Below are 19,838 nucleotides of genomic sequence, written 5' to 3'. Positions count from 1 at the left end.
CCAGGAATCTCAGTTGTACCAGTGTCTTGATTGCACACTTGTGTATTTACACACAAGGCCCATTCCTTTCTGGTCTTTTGGCCCAAAAACATAGGTTGAGATTAATGACCTTCATATGTTCAGCTTTGCAGACAAGAATCAGTGTAAAATGGTTTCTTATATTACATGTTGAGATTGAAGTAGACACAACACAGTTCTCTGTACACATTATGAGGATTGTAAAAAATAATTAAGCTTCAGTCCAATTGCTCAGCTCCTATAGAGTAAACACACTGAATCAGTGGAACAGACATAAAGATTGACTCACAAAGGGCCCATTCACATTACAAAAAAAAATCGGTTCTGAAACCGATTCAATCACGTGAAGTTCCTACTCACCCCGAATCTCACACAAGCGAATCTGGGGCTTGCACACCCGTTCCGTGTTAAATGGCCCCTAGCGCGGGTCTTTTGAAATCGGCGCAAATACCGTTTCTTTTTAAAAACCCCGGGTCCTGGGAATGAGAACTTTGGCCTCGATCACGATCGAGGCAAATTGAGGGAGGGATTTAGGTCAGAGGGTGGGCAAAGGGCAAGGCATTTCCTCCCCTCATCGGAGGGGAGGGGGAGGAGGAAAGAGCCCTGGGAAGAAGGGAGCAAGGGAAGGCATTCTTTAGGAGCCTCTTTTCCCTGCATCCCCTGCCCAAAGCCCTCTGTCGCTGGGCATTCCTTCCCTTGCAGGAGGAAAAAATCAGGTCATGAACGGAGCTCATGTCAGGCAACCCCCCCCCCCCTTCACACTCAAACCAATTTTTTTTTGAGCGAACATGCGCATTGTTTATATTCCAGAGGCAGATGGAGCCAGGCTTGCACTTGCTTTCTGCAGAGGGAGAAGCTACAAATGTTGCAAACAATCAATGTTACATTTTTACCAATTTTTTTTGAGCAAATATGCGAATGATTTGTCTTCTTGAGCAGATACAGCAAGGGAAGCAAAGGGAAAGCTAATGTTGCTTTTAAAAGAAAAAAAAACATGCCAATCCCATCCTCTGCCTGGGACAGGGGCAGATCTGACCCAAAAGCCCACAGGTTTATAAAAAAAAAAAGAGAGAGAGAGAGAGAGAGAGAGGCATCTCTCCCGCTGAAACCCCTGTGCCTGGCTCTTTAAAAAGGGAGGACACTTCCCCCGATGCCCTGCAAACGTCACCATGACGATAGCTTGATTGGCAGCGGCCAATCTACAGAATGCATTCGATTTCTGTCAAAATGCATTCGATTTCAATTTGTAGTGGGCACTTGCTAACGGAGCGATTCGGGGGAGGGGCATCCGGATCATCCCAGTTCCCTCCATGTCTTTTAGGCCAGTAAAAGTCACTATTTATTGAAATGGCCTTGCTCTAGTTGCAACTGGCAATAGGATTTAGGCCTAAAAATATTGACTTGCATCCTGTTCAATATTTATGATGTTGTAACAACATCATAAATATTGGAATTCACATTTATAGTAATTATACCATGTCTCTGCATGCCTGTAAAAGTATTGCTACTCAAATAGCTCAGGCTGCCTGATATACCTCAATGGAGCTGTAGGTGATAAGAAATATGATGGCTGCTGTTGCCATTTCATTGTCAAACATATCCTCACAGCTGTGTACCCCATGTGGGGTTGCATAGGGTACAAACCTGGGCAGGAGAAATTTGGACATATCTTGAGTACAGAAGAAAAGGGATCGAAGTAAATTCTGCTAAATCAATTGTGGTTAAGACAAGGTGTGAGTATAATTTTAAATGCCCAGATAACTCAAACTAACAGAGAGAAACAAGTCACTAGCCAAGCTAGTTTGGGAGGAAATGATGCACTCAAAAGTAACAATCAAATGTTATTCCAAAGGAAGAATCACATCCTAGGGGAAATATGTGGCTTTTCCTACATTTCATGGAAGATGCACCAGAATTGTAAAACTATATAATGGTTGACATCATGTATTGCAATTATAGATTTGTAACCTAGAGTTATAGATCAATAACTGCTCTGTACTCACTCTCCCTACATAATCACAACCATGGCACTGTTTCTGCAATTGTAAAAAGTAAACCTATCTTAGCATCAGCTGCACTGAGAGAAGGAGCTCTGTTCTGGTTGGCGGTCAGGTTGCAAGAAGATGATGTCTCCCCTCCTCTCCCACCACCAATCAGAACCAGTATCCCTGTTGCAGTTCCTTGTTTAAGCCTTGCTTGCTGATGGAAGTGAGGTGAAAACATCATCATCCCACACCTGGACTGCCAGGCATTGTTTTCTCAGTGTTGGTGACACCACATTGTCACACCAGGGAACGTTTCTTAAATCTTACCAGCACTGCAGAAATAATGCAATTGATACTTCTTTAACTGCCATGGCTCAATGCTATGGAATTCTGGGATTTGTAGTTTTGTGAGATGATTAGCCTCTGGTGCTGTGATGAACTACAAATCCCAGCACTAAGCCATGGCAATTGAAGTGGTGTCAAACTGAATTATTTCTACAGTGTGGATTAGATCTTAGTTATATATTTGTATTTAAGTAAGTAATGTGTAGAATATGGCCAGTGTTTGGCTATGTAAAGGAGAACCCTTGAGAAGCCAGGTCCTTCCTAAGACATAAAGCTTGAGATTCTGAGTATTACTCATGCTTTGCATTTTCTGTCCGAAAACAAAATACACAACCACTCCATCTGCACTGAGAAGTACATTGTGTGTCTCCTCCCCCCCCCCCCCCCCCGTGGTCCCCCTTTAAAATACTCAGAAATGTTGGTGGGAGAAAGAATCTGGCATTTCTAAATATTTTAAAGGGAAACAATCCCCAATTAGGCAGAAATGCTCCTTCCCAAAATGACAAAGTACTTTGTTGTTAATTAAACATTTATACAAACACAAGGCTTTTGAATTTTAGAGAGCATGAATGGGCTTGTCAGCAAGAAAAGAAAAACAATAATGGGAAGGAGAGATGATTTGTTTTTTTAAAAATTAATTAGTTACAACAGGCACCATTATTGTAGAGGGAACTTTAGTTTTACTACCCTTTATTGTATTGCTATTTAAAGGGGAAGAAGGAAGGATTGACATCCATTATGGAGCAGACATCCTCCCCAAACTTGGCAGCCTCTGGATATTTTGTATTACAAGTTCCATCAATCCTAGATACCATGATCAATGGGTGGTGGTGATGGGAATTGTAATCTAACACGTGGTGATGCTAAATGGCAAGATGAGGATTTTAACAGCTGATGGAAAAATACAAAGTTAGTCTTTGCAGTTGTGTGAGGTGTGGGTAAATTCTGGATAAGGTCAACAAAGGCATAACCATTATGGCTATTTTGAACCTTTTATGTTGTTTCTGTCAACTGTATTTTTTATAAGTTATTGTATAAAGTTTTTCTTCTATGAACCACTTAGGAAAGGCTTTGCTTGAAAAACTGGTTTACAATATTTTAAATAAAATATTAAATAAAATAAACATGTTTCTATAGCAAACTATAAGTGAGATACAGTACATTTATGCCCCAATCATATTTTTTTCTTTCAAACAGCCCCCTGTTTGTGAGTGTGGACGTTTATGATGTCTCTAAGCAATGAAAAGAAAGTGAACACCTCAATACTGAGGAAAATAGCAGACGACATGAGTAACATAATTGAAAGCCTCGACACGAGGGAGCTCCACTTCGAAGGGGAGGAGGTGGACACAGATGTGGTCCCTGACCCAAAAGCACCTGGTGAGTTGGTGTCTCAAGCATATCAAATAAGAGCTCTGCTACAGAATTTAGATTATTTGGAATGTAAGTATATTGAGTTTTTTAAAGCATGGTACGAGTCCTTATGAAAACAGAGGAAATTCAACATATGGTTAGTGCTGGGGAGAATATAAAAAGCCAAAGTGATAGGGTGAGTAGAATTTCCAGTGACCCTAAGATGGATTTCAACCCCATGTGTAGCTTTGGTCCATTCATACTGGCGTGCTTACTATTTCTCTATTTTCTCCACCTGTACAGTTTGATCCTCTGTCACTGACTCTATCCTTCCTTCCTTCCTTCCTTCCTTCCTTCCTTCCTTCCTTCCTTCCTTCCTTCCTTCCTTCGTTGTTGTTGTTGTTGTTGTTGTGTGCCTTCAAGTCATTTCCAACTTATGGCAACACTAAGGTAACCCTATCACTGAGTTTTCTGGGGCTGAGAGTGTGTGGTTTCCATGTTTCCAGTAGGATTCCATGATCGAGCAGGGAATCCAACCCTGATCTCCAGAGTCATAATCCAATGTTCAAACCACTACACCTCGCTGGCTCATATTCCTTCCTTCTGTTATCTGCTAAAAGCTTAAACCATATATTATTCGAAAGTCTAATTTTATTTAAAATTTAATGTCTTCTTTTTCAAAATTTGCCCCCTTTGCAAACCTTGGAATCAAGCCAATTCAGGTTGTTCTTCAGGTTCTTACTACTGAAGACAAAGAAAAAGCTGTTAAATTCATGTCACATGAATCTTCAAAATATTATGCATCTTTCTTGCGGACAAGGAAATAATGAGTGTTAGAGGAATGTCAGAATTGTATGGATATATTGTTCTATGGTTCTATTGTTCTATCGGTTTAAAGTTCAATCAAGATCACTACAGGTGCAGGTGTAGGGTGGATGTGTGGATGTTTCAGTATTGGGGTGTGGATGTCATAAGATTGATAGTTGAGTGCAAGTTGGGAAAGAAGTTGTGTAATATGAATGGCTGTTTGTTTGTTTTTTGTCTTTGTGTTCTAAGAAAAACGTATTGTGCAACTTACATATGCTACATGTTTGGTTTTGTTTTTCAAATTTTTTTGAATGCAGATATATTTTAAAAAATATTATGCATCTTTCCATTTTGCATCTCAGGTTTTATCAGGCCTTGGTCTGTACTGGGTATACCATAAACAACAACTATAATGGCTTAGTATTAAGTTTTAAAAAGAGCAAGAGATGAAAGTGTAGATTCTCAGGATAATAAACTTTGATACCTAAGAGATCCCTGCAAGAGCAAAGCTTGAAATAGTTAGACTTTAGACTACAATTCCTTAGACATTCTGGGTTCTTCACAAAACATCCAAAAAGTCCAAAATAGTAGCTTATTTAAATTCCGAAGATTTTGGTTATCACAACTACGTAAAGTAACACAGTGAACATTACCATCTAAAGAGTCCCAGCCCCTTTATTACAATTAAAGGTAAAATGACCAATAGCATCACTGCATGGAATGGTGTTTATTCAGAATCAGGTGACCAGTCAACAGCCATTCATTCCTGAAGGTGTGTTTTTCTGAAGTGCAATCTTTTCTGTCTCATTACCTGTTAGTGGCGCTCCTATGACAGCTGGGGATTGAATGCACCCTGGGTTTTAATCCAGGATTTAAAAGACCACTCCCTGGTTGTTGTTTTTGGGTGCCTTCAAGTCGTTTCTGATTTATGGCTACCCTATCACAGGATTTTCTTGGCGAGATTTGTTCTCAGGTAGAGAGAGAGAAAGTGATTTGCCCAAGGTCACCCAGTGAATCTCCATGACCAAGCAGGGATTTGAACCCAGTTGTAGTCCAATGCTCAAAGCCACTACACAATGCTGGCTTGCACTCTCCGTGGTGCTGAATCATAACCCTAAAAAGATTTAATACATTGGATAGCTCTTTTAAATCTTGGCACAACCTGGAATGTATTCACTACCCTCTGCTCCCTATCTCCTTTATTTAGTGTCTTGACAGCCACTGTTGTTGCACAGTATTTTGGAGACATACGTAGTCTTGGCTGAGTATACACAGTGTAAACTGGCTGTGTATAAATTTTGCAGAACCCTGGAGTGTACTTGTCGCTAAAAAAATAAATTCTCTAGCTTTTTTGTTTGTTTGTTTTAATCTGAACTCTCATTTAAACAGAATGAGAATTTATCCCTGTGTCTGGCTGGCTATCTCCTCTGTACTGCTAGATACATTATTTTATCCTGGTTTTCATCAGCTTAGAACGTTTCGAATTTATGCCACAAAAAATAGATAAACATTCATGAAATATCATTTGTTTTTGTCTTTTTTTTTTAGTCCCTAATTTTCACTGGTTTCCAAGAATCTCTCATACAATTTGCCAGCATTTAGAAGGGAGGATTTCAGCAAATATAACAAAGTAAATAAAGCAAACTGTGTTACCAAGGAGCTTAGGTTCTAGTTGTCTGATAAACAGAGTTTATTTTCAGATTTATCAGATTTATCTCTGTGCAGCAGTAAATATTTCAGAGTGTATCTTCTTCCTTTAGCAAAGTTTTCATTAATGCACACAGCTCAGTCTTACTCCTAAATCTTTGCTCTGGGTAGGATAAATGCAGAGTTTGGGGGGGGGGGGCTGCCTTTTTTCACTACTGGCCAGGTTGGTTGGAGGATGTGGGAACCATAGTTCATAAAAGTAAACTTTACCAAGCTCTAATTTGATGTGTGAATTAAAGAATGACTTCAATGGCCAGGGTATGTTTGTTTTTGTTTTCCATGTAAAACAACAACCTGTACATGAAAGGTGGCTGAAACATGGGGAATATGTTTAGAATTCTTCAGGTGACAGTGTCATAAAATATACACATTGTAGATCTATTTCTGTATGGATTCTTCAACAAAATACAGTCAGCCCTCCACATTTGTGGCTATGATGTATGTGGATTTGATTATTTGCAGATTTGATTTATACGTCCTTTCTACGAATTTCTAGGTCTTCCAGTGAAATTGTGCCAGAAGATCACCACAGAGTCACACTGGATGATATAGAGATTCCTTGAGAAAATACTTCTCTAGGCATTGGTAGATTCTCCAGTGCAATTCTGTGGTCAGTTTCTGACAAATGTTGGCCATAGACCTCTGCTGGAAGAACTAGAAATTCTTAGAAAAGTGTTCTCTCAGGTAAAAAAAAATGTTTTATTTGCATTTTTTTTCACTTTCATGGAGGTTCTGCATCCCCAATCCCAGAGAATATGGTGGACCCACTGTATTACTAAATTACATGAAGGCTAAACAGGAGAGGGGCCAAATTACAGTCAGTGAATAACTGTCTTGCACTCCTACAGTTCCAAATTGTGTTCCTGGCATATCCAGTGTAAGGATGGGGGAGTTTCATGTTGGGAAAAGGGTGGAGGAATAAAGCCCATTCTTTATGAAAACTGGTGAGGAGAGGATATTGAATTTGGTCAGCTCTCCCCTGCCAATTTATACTGACACTATCCCATATTCCAGATCTCCCAATTAATTATGTAGGTGTAGCTAAGTACTCTGATGCAACCCCCCCCCCCCCCCAACCTACTTCCCTCCCAACCTACTTTACCAGGGAGCAGCATACTGAGACATTGGCTCAAAATAGACCAGCCAAATGATGCGGTTTCTCACTGTGTTCAGGGCATAGTGTTTAGATGATGCATGTCCCGAATGTAATGGGAAACTGCTTCGAAGCTGTGTCTTTTGAAAAGAACTGGGCCAAAAAGGTTCAAAACCACAGCAGTGGCTCAGATCGTGGCTGGTCATGTGCGATTGCCATGGTCCCAGCCTGCTTTATTGGTTCCATCAGTTTTGGCCCATTATGGCCCATTTGGCTGGTAGTAGGGGGACTGAACGATGACATGTCTAGTCCCTTCACATAAGTGAGCTAGGCTGTGACAAGAAATTGTGATGGAGTGCTTTTTATGTTCAAAGCTTTGGTTGCTGGCAAGATTGGAGTGGAAACATCGTCTTCTGGTATCTAAATCACCAGCTGAACAGATTTCCATCTCTCACTGAAGCTGCTACCTGGTAAAGTAGTTTTGCAAGGAGGTCATTTGTAATTGTGCTATAATTGTCACCACGCAGTGTTAGTAAATACAGAGCAGTTACAGATCTGTAACTCTAGGCTGTGAATATGTGACTCTAATACAGAATGCCAATATCACTTTAGCCTCTTAAAAAGAATATGTCATTTTGGTTCCCATCTAAAAAAAGAAGTTATATGACAGGCAACCTGGAGGCACATGCACACACATACTAAAAACTGGGAGGTTTCATTTATTTTAAGGGAGCTGCTAAACATATGAAGGCCCTGAGTGAGAAAATTCATGAGTTGTTACATTTCATTTCAACTGCTTTCACATTAACCTTCTGCCTGTTGTGTTCCAGGCTGCACCTGAAAACTTGATGTGAAGAACTGAAATTATAATTGCTCTCTTATCCTTTGCAGTGGGCATTCCATTCTCTGCCATTTACAACACTAAAGGATTTAAAGAGGCTCATATACAGACCTACCTAACCGGATGTCCAATTCGAGTGCGGGTTTTGGAAGTGGAGCGTTTTACCTCAACTACAAAGGTCAGATCTTAGAATCAGAGTTGGAAGGGATCTCAACGGTCATTAAGTTCAACCCGCTGCAGTATAGGAATATGCAACTAATGCATACCTGAAAGATGCCCATCCAATCTCTGTTTAAAGTCCTCCAAAGAAGGAAAATCCACCACCCTCCTAAGGCAGTCTGTTCCACTATTAAGTAACTCTTACTATCAGGGAGTTTTTCCTGATGTTTTAGTGGAATTTCTTTTCTTATAATTTCAATCCACTGGTTCATGTTCTAATCTCTGCAGCAGCAGAAAACAAGTTTGCTCCATTTTCTATGTGACACCCCATCACATTTTGTTTGCCACTGCAGTGATATTTCTAAACAAATCATATTACGTGATTTATTCACATTACTTTGCTAGGATTTTGGTTTTACTTGGTTCTATTAATCCCACAGTATAAAAAGCTCCAATTTAACAGTCTTTTATCTTGACTCATAGAGAAAGCTGTTATGCTGATACAACAGGAGGCCATTTATTTTTCATCTTAAAAGTCAGTAAACAAACATGCTAAGTATTCATTGGAATCTCCTTTATGAACCCCGAAATCTTTAAAACAGGAAAGCTCACTATGTTGCCTAGTGAACTTCCTTGAGTGAAAAAATGCATTTGTTAAAGCTTTCTAAAAGTGATGGACAGGACATGGACTGAAGTGAAAAACAAAATGGGTGCCTCCACTGTAGTCTGCCTAACAATGCTGAGTGTTCTAACAGCTGAATCTGGCACTAATGATGGGACATTGCCCTCCACTATAGCTGATGACAGCAGGATAGTTTAAAGAAATGATGGAACTTGAACACTGATGGATTTTAGTATCCAGGGGATCCTGGAACCAAACCCCACCAGATAACAAGGGCCCACTGTATCATCCCTTGAGCCCAGTTCTCTTTGACTACTGGAAACTCTCAGAGTTTTCAGGTAGACATTACGCTGCCAAGTTGGTTTTCAAAATGCCCCAGCCTAAAGTTGCAGTTCCTCCCAAATGCTCAAGGTTACATTTACTTCCATTTCTTAGGAAAGCAAGTGTCATCCATTTTTCCTTTTAGTGGATTTCTTGTTGGTGGTAACAAGTCAATTTTGCGCCAGTAGAAAATATGCCACTGTGGCCTGTTACAGATTGCCAAAATAAAGCTGCTTCGGGGTCTCTTTGGAGATATGCTATTTAAATGATGCATCGGTCCTAAGAGTCCAGAGGTCGCACCAAAGCCACACTCCATTCCTAAGCACTGGAGTGCAGCTTTGGTGCAGCTTCCGGATTCTTAGGACCCATGCATCATTTAAATAGCATATCTCCAAAGAGACCCGAAGCAGCTTTATTTTGGCAGTCTGTAACAGGCCTATGATTCTCTTTATTTGCTTCTCTTAACTTAAAGAATCCATTTAGTTTATTTCCCACCAAATATTCTTGTTTCTTCTTCAGTTTACTCAGGCTAAATTGCTGCTTTCCTTGAACATGCTGAAATATTAGGCAGCTGTACTATTTATTTTGGTTCATTAATTAACTGCCATGCAGGAAAGACAGTAATTAATTTGTTCCTGAATGCAGTGGTTACAACCATTAAACCAAGAAAGAATATTGTTGAAAACTATATCCTTGACCACACCTCCTTTGAATACTTGGTGTCTTGTTTTCTTCTTAAAGGTACCGAGTCTACATGTTTACACCATTGAATTGAACCATGGCGAGTTTACATGGCAAGTGAAAAGAAAATTCAAGCACTTTCAAGAATTCCATCGGGAACTGCTTAGATACAAAGCTTTTATACGGATTCCCATCCCTACGAGAAGGTAGCTGCATGAAGATTTCCAAACATGAGAGGGATGAAATGGTTTGGAGAGTGTGCTCATTGTTGTTGTTGTGTGCCAGGAATTTGACTTTCACTTATGGTGACCCAGTGCTAGGGTTCTCTTGACAATCACAGAATCATAAAACCTGAGAGTTGGGAGGGGATAAAAGAATAATCCAGTCCAACCCACTGCTATGCAGGAAATTTTACTGCCCTCCTGTTAGACTGAGACAGAGATGAGCAGGGATTCAAACTACTCCCCCAGGGTCCTAGTCCACCACACCACTCTGGCTCTCGGGGTACTCCTGTCCATAAATTATTTCAGACACTACCACATTGTTGATGTGTGGAGGCACAGAATGTCATGATTGGTACCAAATGTAGCTGAGAATCAGTATATTCCTTCTTTCTTTAATATAACACCCCTTTTTTATTGTCACAACAATCCTGTGAGGAAGGTGGAGCTGAGAGATAGTGACTGGTCCAAGGTCATTCAGTGAGCTTCTTAGCTGAACTTGGTTTTGAACCTGGATCGCTGCAACACTCTAACTATTCAGTGCACTGGTTTGAGATTTTTGAAAATCAAATTTATATTTAGCCTTTAAGGCTGAGAACATAATGTTTGAGAAGTGTGTGGGAATGTTTGCTGAAATCTCAGAAGGTCAATAAGTGGCTCAATTGAATTGAATTTGCAAACATATGGAGGCAGGTTGAATGGTCTTTGGAAACATATGGAGGCAGACTAGAAATTAAAAATGTATGATGGTTGATAAGCTGTCAAGAAACTTTTTACTAAAAGAACCATGTCAATATGATGAAGGTTGCTTAGTCACACGAGTGCTAAGTGCTGGCCGATCTTGGTGGTTCTTGAAGGGCATTCATTACTTCCAAGGCCTAAAAGCAATTGCTTCAGAAAAGGAGCAAAATAGCAAGAGCCAAAGGAGTGGGAATCATGCACAGTATAATCTCAGGAATACTGTGATCTGAAATATTATCATTAGTATCCTGAGAGAAACCCCATTGCAATGGAGTGCTGAATCCACTCTGTGTTCCAGTCCAAACTTTAAAAGGGCTATCCAGGCTGCTGAACCTGAAGAGGGTAACTTTTCCCTTCTAAATGGAACCACCAATGAGAGGGCTACTGCAGCTAAGAGTGAAGTTACCAGATTGTTGTGAAGATAACATATAATAAGAATGAATTGCAATTATATTCTGGGAGCTTCTGATGGGTTGGAGAAAGAAAGTTTAACTTGTATGCAAAGTTCAGCTTAACATATGCATGAGTGGCTACTTTTGAATTCTGCCTTCATGGGAGAGTTCCTAACAATAAGAAATTTTGTGTTGGAACAGGCCCCTGCCTTCCTTTTCCTATGTTCCACTGCTTGAGAAAACCCTGGCTCACTATCTGGTTGTTATCTTTTTCAGACACACAGTCCGAAGGCAGACTGTTAAAAGGGGAGAAGCAAGGCAAATGCCAAATTTACCACGCACATCTGAGAACATGGTTAGAGAAGAACACCTCTCCAGCAGAAGAGTGAGCATCCTTCCTCTTATTGAAGATTTTCATACCTGGCTGCATTGCTGCTGAAATGTCCTCCAAACGCCCCCAAAAGGTGGAGGAAGCACCTGTGTCTGAAAACCAGGCACGCTTCCTGAATTGCCATGGAAATGTGGCTCCCTCTAGCATCCCTGAATTGTTGCAAGGGGAACAGATTTCCCATAAATGCAAACTTTGTTCCGCTCCCTAGAAACGATTCAGGGACGCAAAGGAGGGAGGCACATTTCCATGGCAATTCAGGAAGCGCGCCTGGGAGCATTTTGTATCACATGTCTCTTCAGTAATGTGACTGGATCCTCGGGCTATCTTCCATACTGTTCCCTAACACCACTTCCCTATCAAGCATGCAGGATTGGTGTTTTGTTTGTTTGTTTAAAAAACAATATGGGTTTAGTTGCTGTTGTTGTTGCTGGAGGTATGTTAATACAATTTTTAAAAGTTTTTTAAAAGAAAACAGACAGGTCAGGTATAGTAATGAGGAGCAGGATGGGGGAGAGGAGGAGACACTGCCATGGGAGGAACATGTCACACCTGAAGACTAATGGTGCAGCAGCACATTTGGAAGCTTGTCGATATGTTTCACCATCAGTGACAAGGTGTGCTTTAACAATGCCTTCAAGGCAAAGAAGCAACAATATGAAGGAGCTATTTTCCAACTTTAATGGTAGTTTAAAAGCCATATGTGATAAAAGCCATTGTTCATCACCTGTTTGCCTGCCTGCCTGCCTGCCTGTTTTTTGTGTTTGGGGATGGAGGGGAGAACTAGTATTTGCTTTGGAGAAAATGTCCCATTGGCCCATAGAGCAGATTTTTGCCTTTATTTTGAGAATCACAGACCTCTTTCAAACATATGTATCTATCAGTCTGCCATCCACTGAGTAGTCAGTGCTTGACAATTTATAACTGAGACTGCATCCTCACTGCAGAAATGATCCAGTTTGACACCACTCTAACTGTCATGGTTCCATCCTATGGAATCCTGGGATTTGTAGTTTGTTGTAGCACCAGAGCTCTCTGACAGAGAAAGCTAAATATCTCACAAAACTACAAACCCCAGAATTCCATAGTATCAAGCCGTGGTCATTAAAGTGGTGTCAAACTGGATTATTTCTGCAATGCTGATTCATCCTGAATGTGCGAAATGATTCACTTGCAAAACATTGCTATCTGAGTCCCTGCGAAACTGCTTTCTTATTTGTAACAGCTCTTTGGCCCTTGTACCAGCAGAGAAGAGATGAGCATATATATTTACCTGACCTATAGCCTTGTGAATATCATTTGACATATTTTGCAGCTCTCGTCCTAGCTAGCCAATTTACAGGATTAGATTTTTTTGTTGATATTCCCTGTAAGACAGTTACCAGACAGCACCATTTCCCAAATTCTCTGCACTTTCTTCCTTTCACTTTTCCACAAAAGCATCAAGTTACTAGTACTTCCACATGTCTGAATTTCTTCTGTCCTTACCTGTTTCTTTGTATTATGCCTAAATTATGAATACATAACACCAGTGCTAAAATCTCTTCACTGGCTCCCAATTAGCTTCCAGGCGCAATACAAGGTGTTGGTTATTACCTTTAAAGCCCTACATGGCTCGGGCCCAAGTTACCTGTGGCAACTCCTCTCCCTACATAATCAGCCCCATAAACTTAGAACATCCGTGAAGAATTTTTTGGAATACCATAACACTTGATTAACCACAACTTTCCATAGAGCATTTACTGCCGCAGCCCCTAAATTGTGGAATGGTCTACCAGAAGAGATCCGTCTTATTACCACCTTAGGTGCCTTTAAGAAGGCACTTAAGACAGATCTCTTTCGGCAGGCTTATCCACCGGATTTAGTATAAGAGACTATGCTTAAGGCTCCACCTTGATTATGATTGTATAAATATTTAATGATTGGATATTTTAAGGAACTAATAGGAATGTGTAATTCAGTATTAGTATTTTATAGATCTTTGGATTGGATTGTATTATTTTATTGATGTAATCCCGCTTGGATCCTTGGGATATTAAATCATGGGAAATTTATTTCAATCAAGTTTTTAACTTTGATTTTGGTTTTGATTTAAGCAAGAACCTTTTGCCATCCTTTCAACTCCCTAATATTAAAGAAACGGAGGTATGACCAGTAGTAACAGCAAGTGAGGTGAAGCAACTAATTCTAAGTCTACATAGAAGGAAGGCACCTGGAGAAGACATGCTTCCTCCAGAGATAGTTTTGGATAATTTGTACTGATGGGCCCCCATATTAGCAAAGCTTTTTACTTTTTACTTTTATCAGCTCAGTTGGGAAATTTCCCAATGGTGGAGTAACCTCAGCCTTTGACAGAATAAACAGGCAGAGGTGGCACAAATTGTGGAGATTGGGAATGGATAGACATTTGTTGGTCTTAATTAAGAATTTATACTCAGATACTAATATACAAGTAAGAGTAAGTAAAACGGGACATTTATCAGAAGAGGTTAAAATTTCCAAGGGTGTGAGACAAGGCTGGCTTGTCTCATTTTTGTTTAATATCTATGTAAATGATATAATTGCTCAACTGGCCAATAACTATAATTTCCCTGTGTCCTTGAGAAATTGGGAAATTAATATTATACTATATACGGATGATATGGTCCTTTTGGCACAAAATTTAATAGGTATGAGAAGATTGTTGAAAGCTTTTGGGGAAGTATGTAACAAAGAACAACTCTGTGTGAACTATACAAAAACTAAGGCTATGGTCTTTGGCAAACATCCACCCAAACATAGATGGGTACTGAATGAGTTTCACCTGGAACAAGTCAAGCAATTTAATTACTTAGGAGTTTGCTTTTCCCAAAATGGCTCATGGAATAGCCACTTGACAGCTGTAAATTTGAAGGCATAAAGATCTATTCAAACTATCTTAAAATTTGCTACAGTCAAAGGTGGAAATGCAGTTCTAGCTATAAAAATTCATGGTTATTAGAATGTGAGGCAAATTTGAAGAAATTTGGCCTGGACCTTATAGCTCTAAAATCTGGTGATATACAGCATGGTAGGAAACTCATCAAAGAAAGGATGCAAGAGCATTATGCTCTGCGGGATATAAATGCCATTAGAGCTTCAAAGTTCTCTTCTGGCTTCCCTTTGCTAAAAGTATGTTTCGGAGAGGAAAAATATTTATCAGAAATAAGTCAACCTCTTCTTTGTAGGGCTTTTATAGCCCTACGATTCCAGACAATGAAAACCAATTACATTGAAGGGAAATATAAAAAGATTCCCAGGGAGCAGTGTATCTGCATTTGTCGTGGGGATATTGAAGACACAATACATTATATGCTACATTGTAGGATATACAAAACCCCAAGAGATATGTTTCTGAAGAGAAGTTTAGAACCTGTAGCTAACCAAAATGACTTGGAGAAAATCACTTACTTGTTAGCTAATACATTCTGTTATGTTCAATACTTCCAGATTTGCTGTGAAAGCAGCTAAACTTGGATTAGATTTTGAGGATAGAGGCCTGCATGGGAATCTGCAATAAACAGATTATACTAATTTGAATGGATTTTGGAAAATTGTGATATGTTTTAGTAATTTCTAGAACTTTAGTGTAAACATATTGCTCTATATGTTATAGAGTTAACTGATTGTGGAAGTTTTACAGGGTTTTAATTATTTTTTATAATTGATGACTATAACCTGTATTTGGTTGTCATGAATAAACTGTACTGTACATCTTTGCTCAGCATTGACTATAATCTTTCTCCTTCATTTCCTTCTTCCAGTCTTGCTTTCTTCTCAATGTGGTAAACAGCTGCTGCATTGAAACTCCTAGTTCAAGTAGATCACAGTGGGGACCTTGGAGCTAAATCTGGTCCTTTTGGGGTGTCCCAGATGGATATGCCTCCTTCCTTATGGCATTATAATTTCCCATCATCTCTATGTGGGTTTTTGTTTGTTTGTTTTTTGCCATTCTGGGAAGTTGAAATAACCATCATAAGGCTTATCAACTAACAGTAAGAACTTGAAGCTAAAATAGGGTAGTATTTTTGACCCATCCTTTTGCTTTTGGTTCTGCCTGCCATTGGAATACACCACCAAGAACTTTTTTGAAATATAATTCAGCTCTTGGGCTCAAATAAATTCCGCAGTCTTGAAACACAGGCTTATTTATTGTTATTATTATTATTATTGATTGTAATGTTAATTATTTTCCTTCTGATTGACACAATAATATACTGTACCAAACAAGTAATGTACGTAAGATTTTTGCATCTTTTTTCAACTTACTGTGTTTTCTTCGTAGAAACAACTAGAAGAATACTTAACAAACCTCCTAAAAATGCCCCTGTATAGGAACTACCATGGAACAGTAAGTATAAAACAATGTCCTCAGAAATGTTCTTTAATTTTTTGTCTGCTGAGTTGATTGACGTTCTTTCAAAGTCACAGCAACTACAGAACTACTTGGACTACTACCTGCTTCTAAAGTATTCCAAAAGAATCATAAAATAGTAGTGTTAAAAATGAACTCCAAAGACATCTAATTCATCTTGCTGGAAAAGGAAATCAGAAGCTAAATGCCTGACAGATGGCCATCCAATCTTGGTTTCAAAACTTAAAATGACATAGAGTCCACCACTTTCTGACCTGGTCTGTTCCACTGTTGAACTGCTGTTATTTTCAAGAAGTGACTGTATCCCTATTCTTCCATTCCAAAATCCTTTTGTGTAATTTGAGTTTGTTGGTTCTGGTTCTGTTTTCTGGACAAACATTTATTCTATCTTTCATATGATAGCCTTTCAGATATTTGAAGATGCGTGTCATATCACCTCTCAATCTTCTCCTCTCCAGGTCAAACATACCCAAGACCTGCAGCCATTTGTCAGAGGGACTGGTTTCCAGATCTTTAAACATTTTAACCTTAACCTTAATAATTTTAACTTGTTCCTTTGTAAATAAAGATAACTACTACTATAAAAATCATTTTAACTATATAACTGCATGAGTTTCAACAAATTAATCAGTTGTTTAATATATATCTATTTGCATTTTGCATATGAATTAAGTTTCAAGAAAAAAGCAGTACATGTAGGCTTAGATTAGTGTGCATGTGTAATAATATAATTACCTTCTGTTCATGAAAGTGATATTATGCCAACTTGGCACCCATAGATGTTGAGTCATCCGAGAAGATTAAAGTACATAACGGTACGCGTAAAATACTTCTTTTGAGTGTGTGTATGCTTAAGCCTTATTAGAAGCCATGGGCATGCACCTTCTTCCAGCACGGTTTTCAGCAAATGCTGAAATCCACATATATCACGCCCGCGTATGACACAAGCACACCATACATTCATTGTTAAATGATTTATTTGTTGTTGTTGTGTGCCTTCAAGTCATTTCTGGCTTATGGGGATCCTAAGGTGAGCCTTTTATGGGGTTTTCTTGGCAAGTTTCTTCAGAGGGGATTTGCCATTGCCAACTCTGAGGCTGAGAGTGTGTGACTTGGTCAAGTTCACCCAGGGGATTTCCATGGCCAACCTTCAAACCATGGTCTCCAGAGTCATAGTTCAACACTCAAATGACTACACCACACTGACTCTCAAATATTTTTATTTCATCCTATATCACAAGATCTTCTGATGGCATACAAGTAAAATTAATATAAACCAATTACAGGTAAAACAACTGTAGAACAATAAAATAATTTACATAGTCCAAAAGCACATTAGCGAGTTAAAACAGATTTAAAATGTATTAAAAGTTTAAAAGCATATGCATAAAATTTTTTAGACACACAGATGAGAAGATCCTCTCCCACATCTTCACATATGTAAGACAAAATAGTCCTTCATGTATTGGGGATCCAGGCTGATTCAGTACATAATTTTAAATCTGTTCTTTATCGTTTGCACATGGGCCTTTTTAGTATGTATGTTTGACAGCATCTCTCCCATTTCTATAATCTTTTCCTAACTTACATTCTGGAAGTCGGATTGAGGAGATCCCAACAGCACACAGTTCCATATGTTTTTAGGTGCTATGTGAGATTTTATGCCCGCTCACTTCCTGCTTAAGCATGTGCCATCCCCTCTTTTCCAGATCTTCTTGTCTTCCCTAGAAGCACACATTCTTCTTTTATTAAAAAGCTCTTTATGAGGATTTTTTTATTAGGTGAGCCATATTTCTTTTTTAAAAAATAAATTTTATTATTGCATATTAAAACACACACACACACATTATATCATCATCCATAACAACATATAACGTAACTACAACTACAAACAAGAATTGGTTTCACAAAGACATACAATTCACTCAGAAAAGAAAAGAGGAAAAAAGAAAGGAAAAAAAAGATAATAGAAGAAAAAACCATTCAATACTTCCTATTGCTGAACTTAAGTTATATCTTTAGGTTCTATCTTATATTAACTAAAATCTTTATAACTTAATATCGAATGGTGTTTCTTTTCACCTTTGTTTCATTAGTTTAATTTTACCCAGAAACAAAATAGAGACAATTTGAAAAAAAGTAAGAGGCCTATAAATTTTTTGGGTTAACAGTTATACACCATATTAACTTGACAAGAATTTTTTACAGACTCTTATATCTCCACTCCTATATTTAGAGATGCTGCTGTACCAAATTTTGTTGTAAATATTCCAAAAATAAATTCCAGTCCTCTAAATATTTATCAGTCATATTCCAAGCACCTTGCCAGTTTGTTGTTTCAGTATCCAAATTTCCTTCAAAGGGATGTCTTCACTCTTCCAGAATTGCACGTACACTATCTTCGCAGCAGATAACATGTAAAACATAATTTTACCAATTTTTTTCCAATTTGTCATCCAACATATTTAATAAGAAGATTTCAGGTTTTAATTCAACATTCTCTTTTATAATTTTCTTAATTTCCTGATGTATCTGCCTCCAAAATTTAACTGCTTTTTCACATGTCCTAGGTGAGCCATATTTCACCTTCCCCCAAAACATCTGCATTGATTGTCAACCAGCAACATTAAAATGTTTAGACAGTGGCTAAAGGTGGCTGGCAGAAAGTTTTCAGACACTTCTTAATCCTGTGTTTTAGACATAAAATTACAGTTGGGAATAGGAATTGCATCAGGTACTTGCCTCAGCCCCCCCCCCCCCCCCCAACACACACACAAACACTATTACTCCCACCTAATCCTTTTAATAGGGGATATCTATAGTGTAGTGGTTTGAGCATTGGACTAGGACTCTGGAGATTAGGGTTTGAATCCCAGCACAGCCATGGAAATCTATTGGGTGACCTTGGCCAACTGACACACTCTCAGCCTCAGAAGACGACAGTGGCAAACCCCCTCTGAAGAAATCTGCCAAGAAAACCCTGTGATAGGCTTGCCTTAGGGTCGTCATAAGTTGGAAATTACTTGAAGGCACACAACAACAGCAACAAACCAAAGACTGAATCTGGGACCTTCAGCATGCAAACACAAGCTCTACCATCAAGCTGTGGTCCTTCTTCCTGTACTGCTTTCAGTGCTAGAAATTTGACTAGAGATCAAAAGAGTAAAAGAAGGTGTATAAGAGTATACATGTTTCCTATAAAATTCAAAAGACAAAAACATTTTTGTACTTTTGTGCTTTTTCACAAACTGTACACAAAGAGTATGACAGACATAAATTGGGGTCAGTGTGTGAATGCAAGAAACAGGGATGTACTATTGTTGCTTCCCAGGATATTATACTGCAGTCATAGACGTGGGCACCACACTCATTGGCAAAGTCATCTGCAACCGCTCTTCAAATATCTACACCAACATGTTCATCTTGGAAGCAAATGTAGGTGCAGGAACAGTGGCACAGGCCTAGTCTTTGCATCCTCCTGTAGACTTTATCTCTTTTTGTGTGTTATGCATGAAGGAGACTAAACTCTTCATAGCATCAAAACTGACTTACCATGACAGTCAAACCCATGATACTGTACCGTCTATCAAACACAGTAGTTCTGTATTACATTTGCAAATGATATATTTACATGTAAGAACCAGTGTGGTGTACTAGTTTGAGCACTGGACTATGACCCTGGAGGCCAGGGTTCAAATCTCAGCTTGGCCATGTAAACCCACTGGAAGACCCTGGACAAGTCACACTCTCTCATCCTCAGAGGATGGCAAA

General features: G+C 39.0%; 1 protein-coding gene across 3 annotated transcripts in view; it reads left to right on the top strand.

Annotated features, from left to right (window-relative positions):
• Positions 1-19,838, top strand: part of PLD1 (phospholipase D1) — a 149,895-nt gene that overhangs the window by 49,826 nt on the left and 80,231 nt on the right. For all 3 annotated transcript variants that reach the window (XM_042456831.1, XM_042456829.1, XM_042456830.1), the window contains 5 exons: positions 3,546-3,728; positions 8,200-8,327; positions 9,993-10,138; positions 11,563-11,671; positions 15,978-16,043. In XM_042456831.1, coding sequence (XP_042312765.1) covers positions 3,572-3,728; positions 8,200-8,327; positions 9,993-10,138; positions 11,563-11,671; positions 15,978-16,043 — 606 coding nt within the window. In that variant the 5' untranslated portion in view covers positions 3,546-3,571. The remainder of the gene's footprint in view (positions 1-3,545; positions 3,729-8,199; positions 8,328-9,992; positions 10,139-11,562; positions 11,672-15,977; positions 16,044-19,838) is intronic.

The sequence above is a fragment of the Sceloporus undulatus genome, chromosome 3 (genome assembly GCF_019175285.1).
Source record: "Sceloporus undulatus isolate JIND9_A2432 ecotype Alabama chromosome 3, SceUnd_v1.1, whole genome shotgun sequence".
Classification (NCBI taxonomy): Eukaryota; Metazoa; Chordata; class Lepidosauria; order Squamata; family Phrynosomatidae; genus Sceloporus; species Sceloporus undulatus.
The sequence above is the reverse complement of the archived record's forward strand: the minus strand, read 5'-3'. Positions and strand labels throughout refer to the sequence as shown.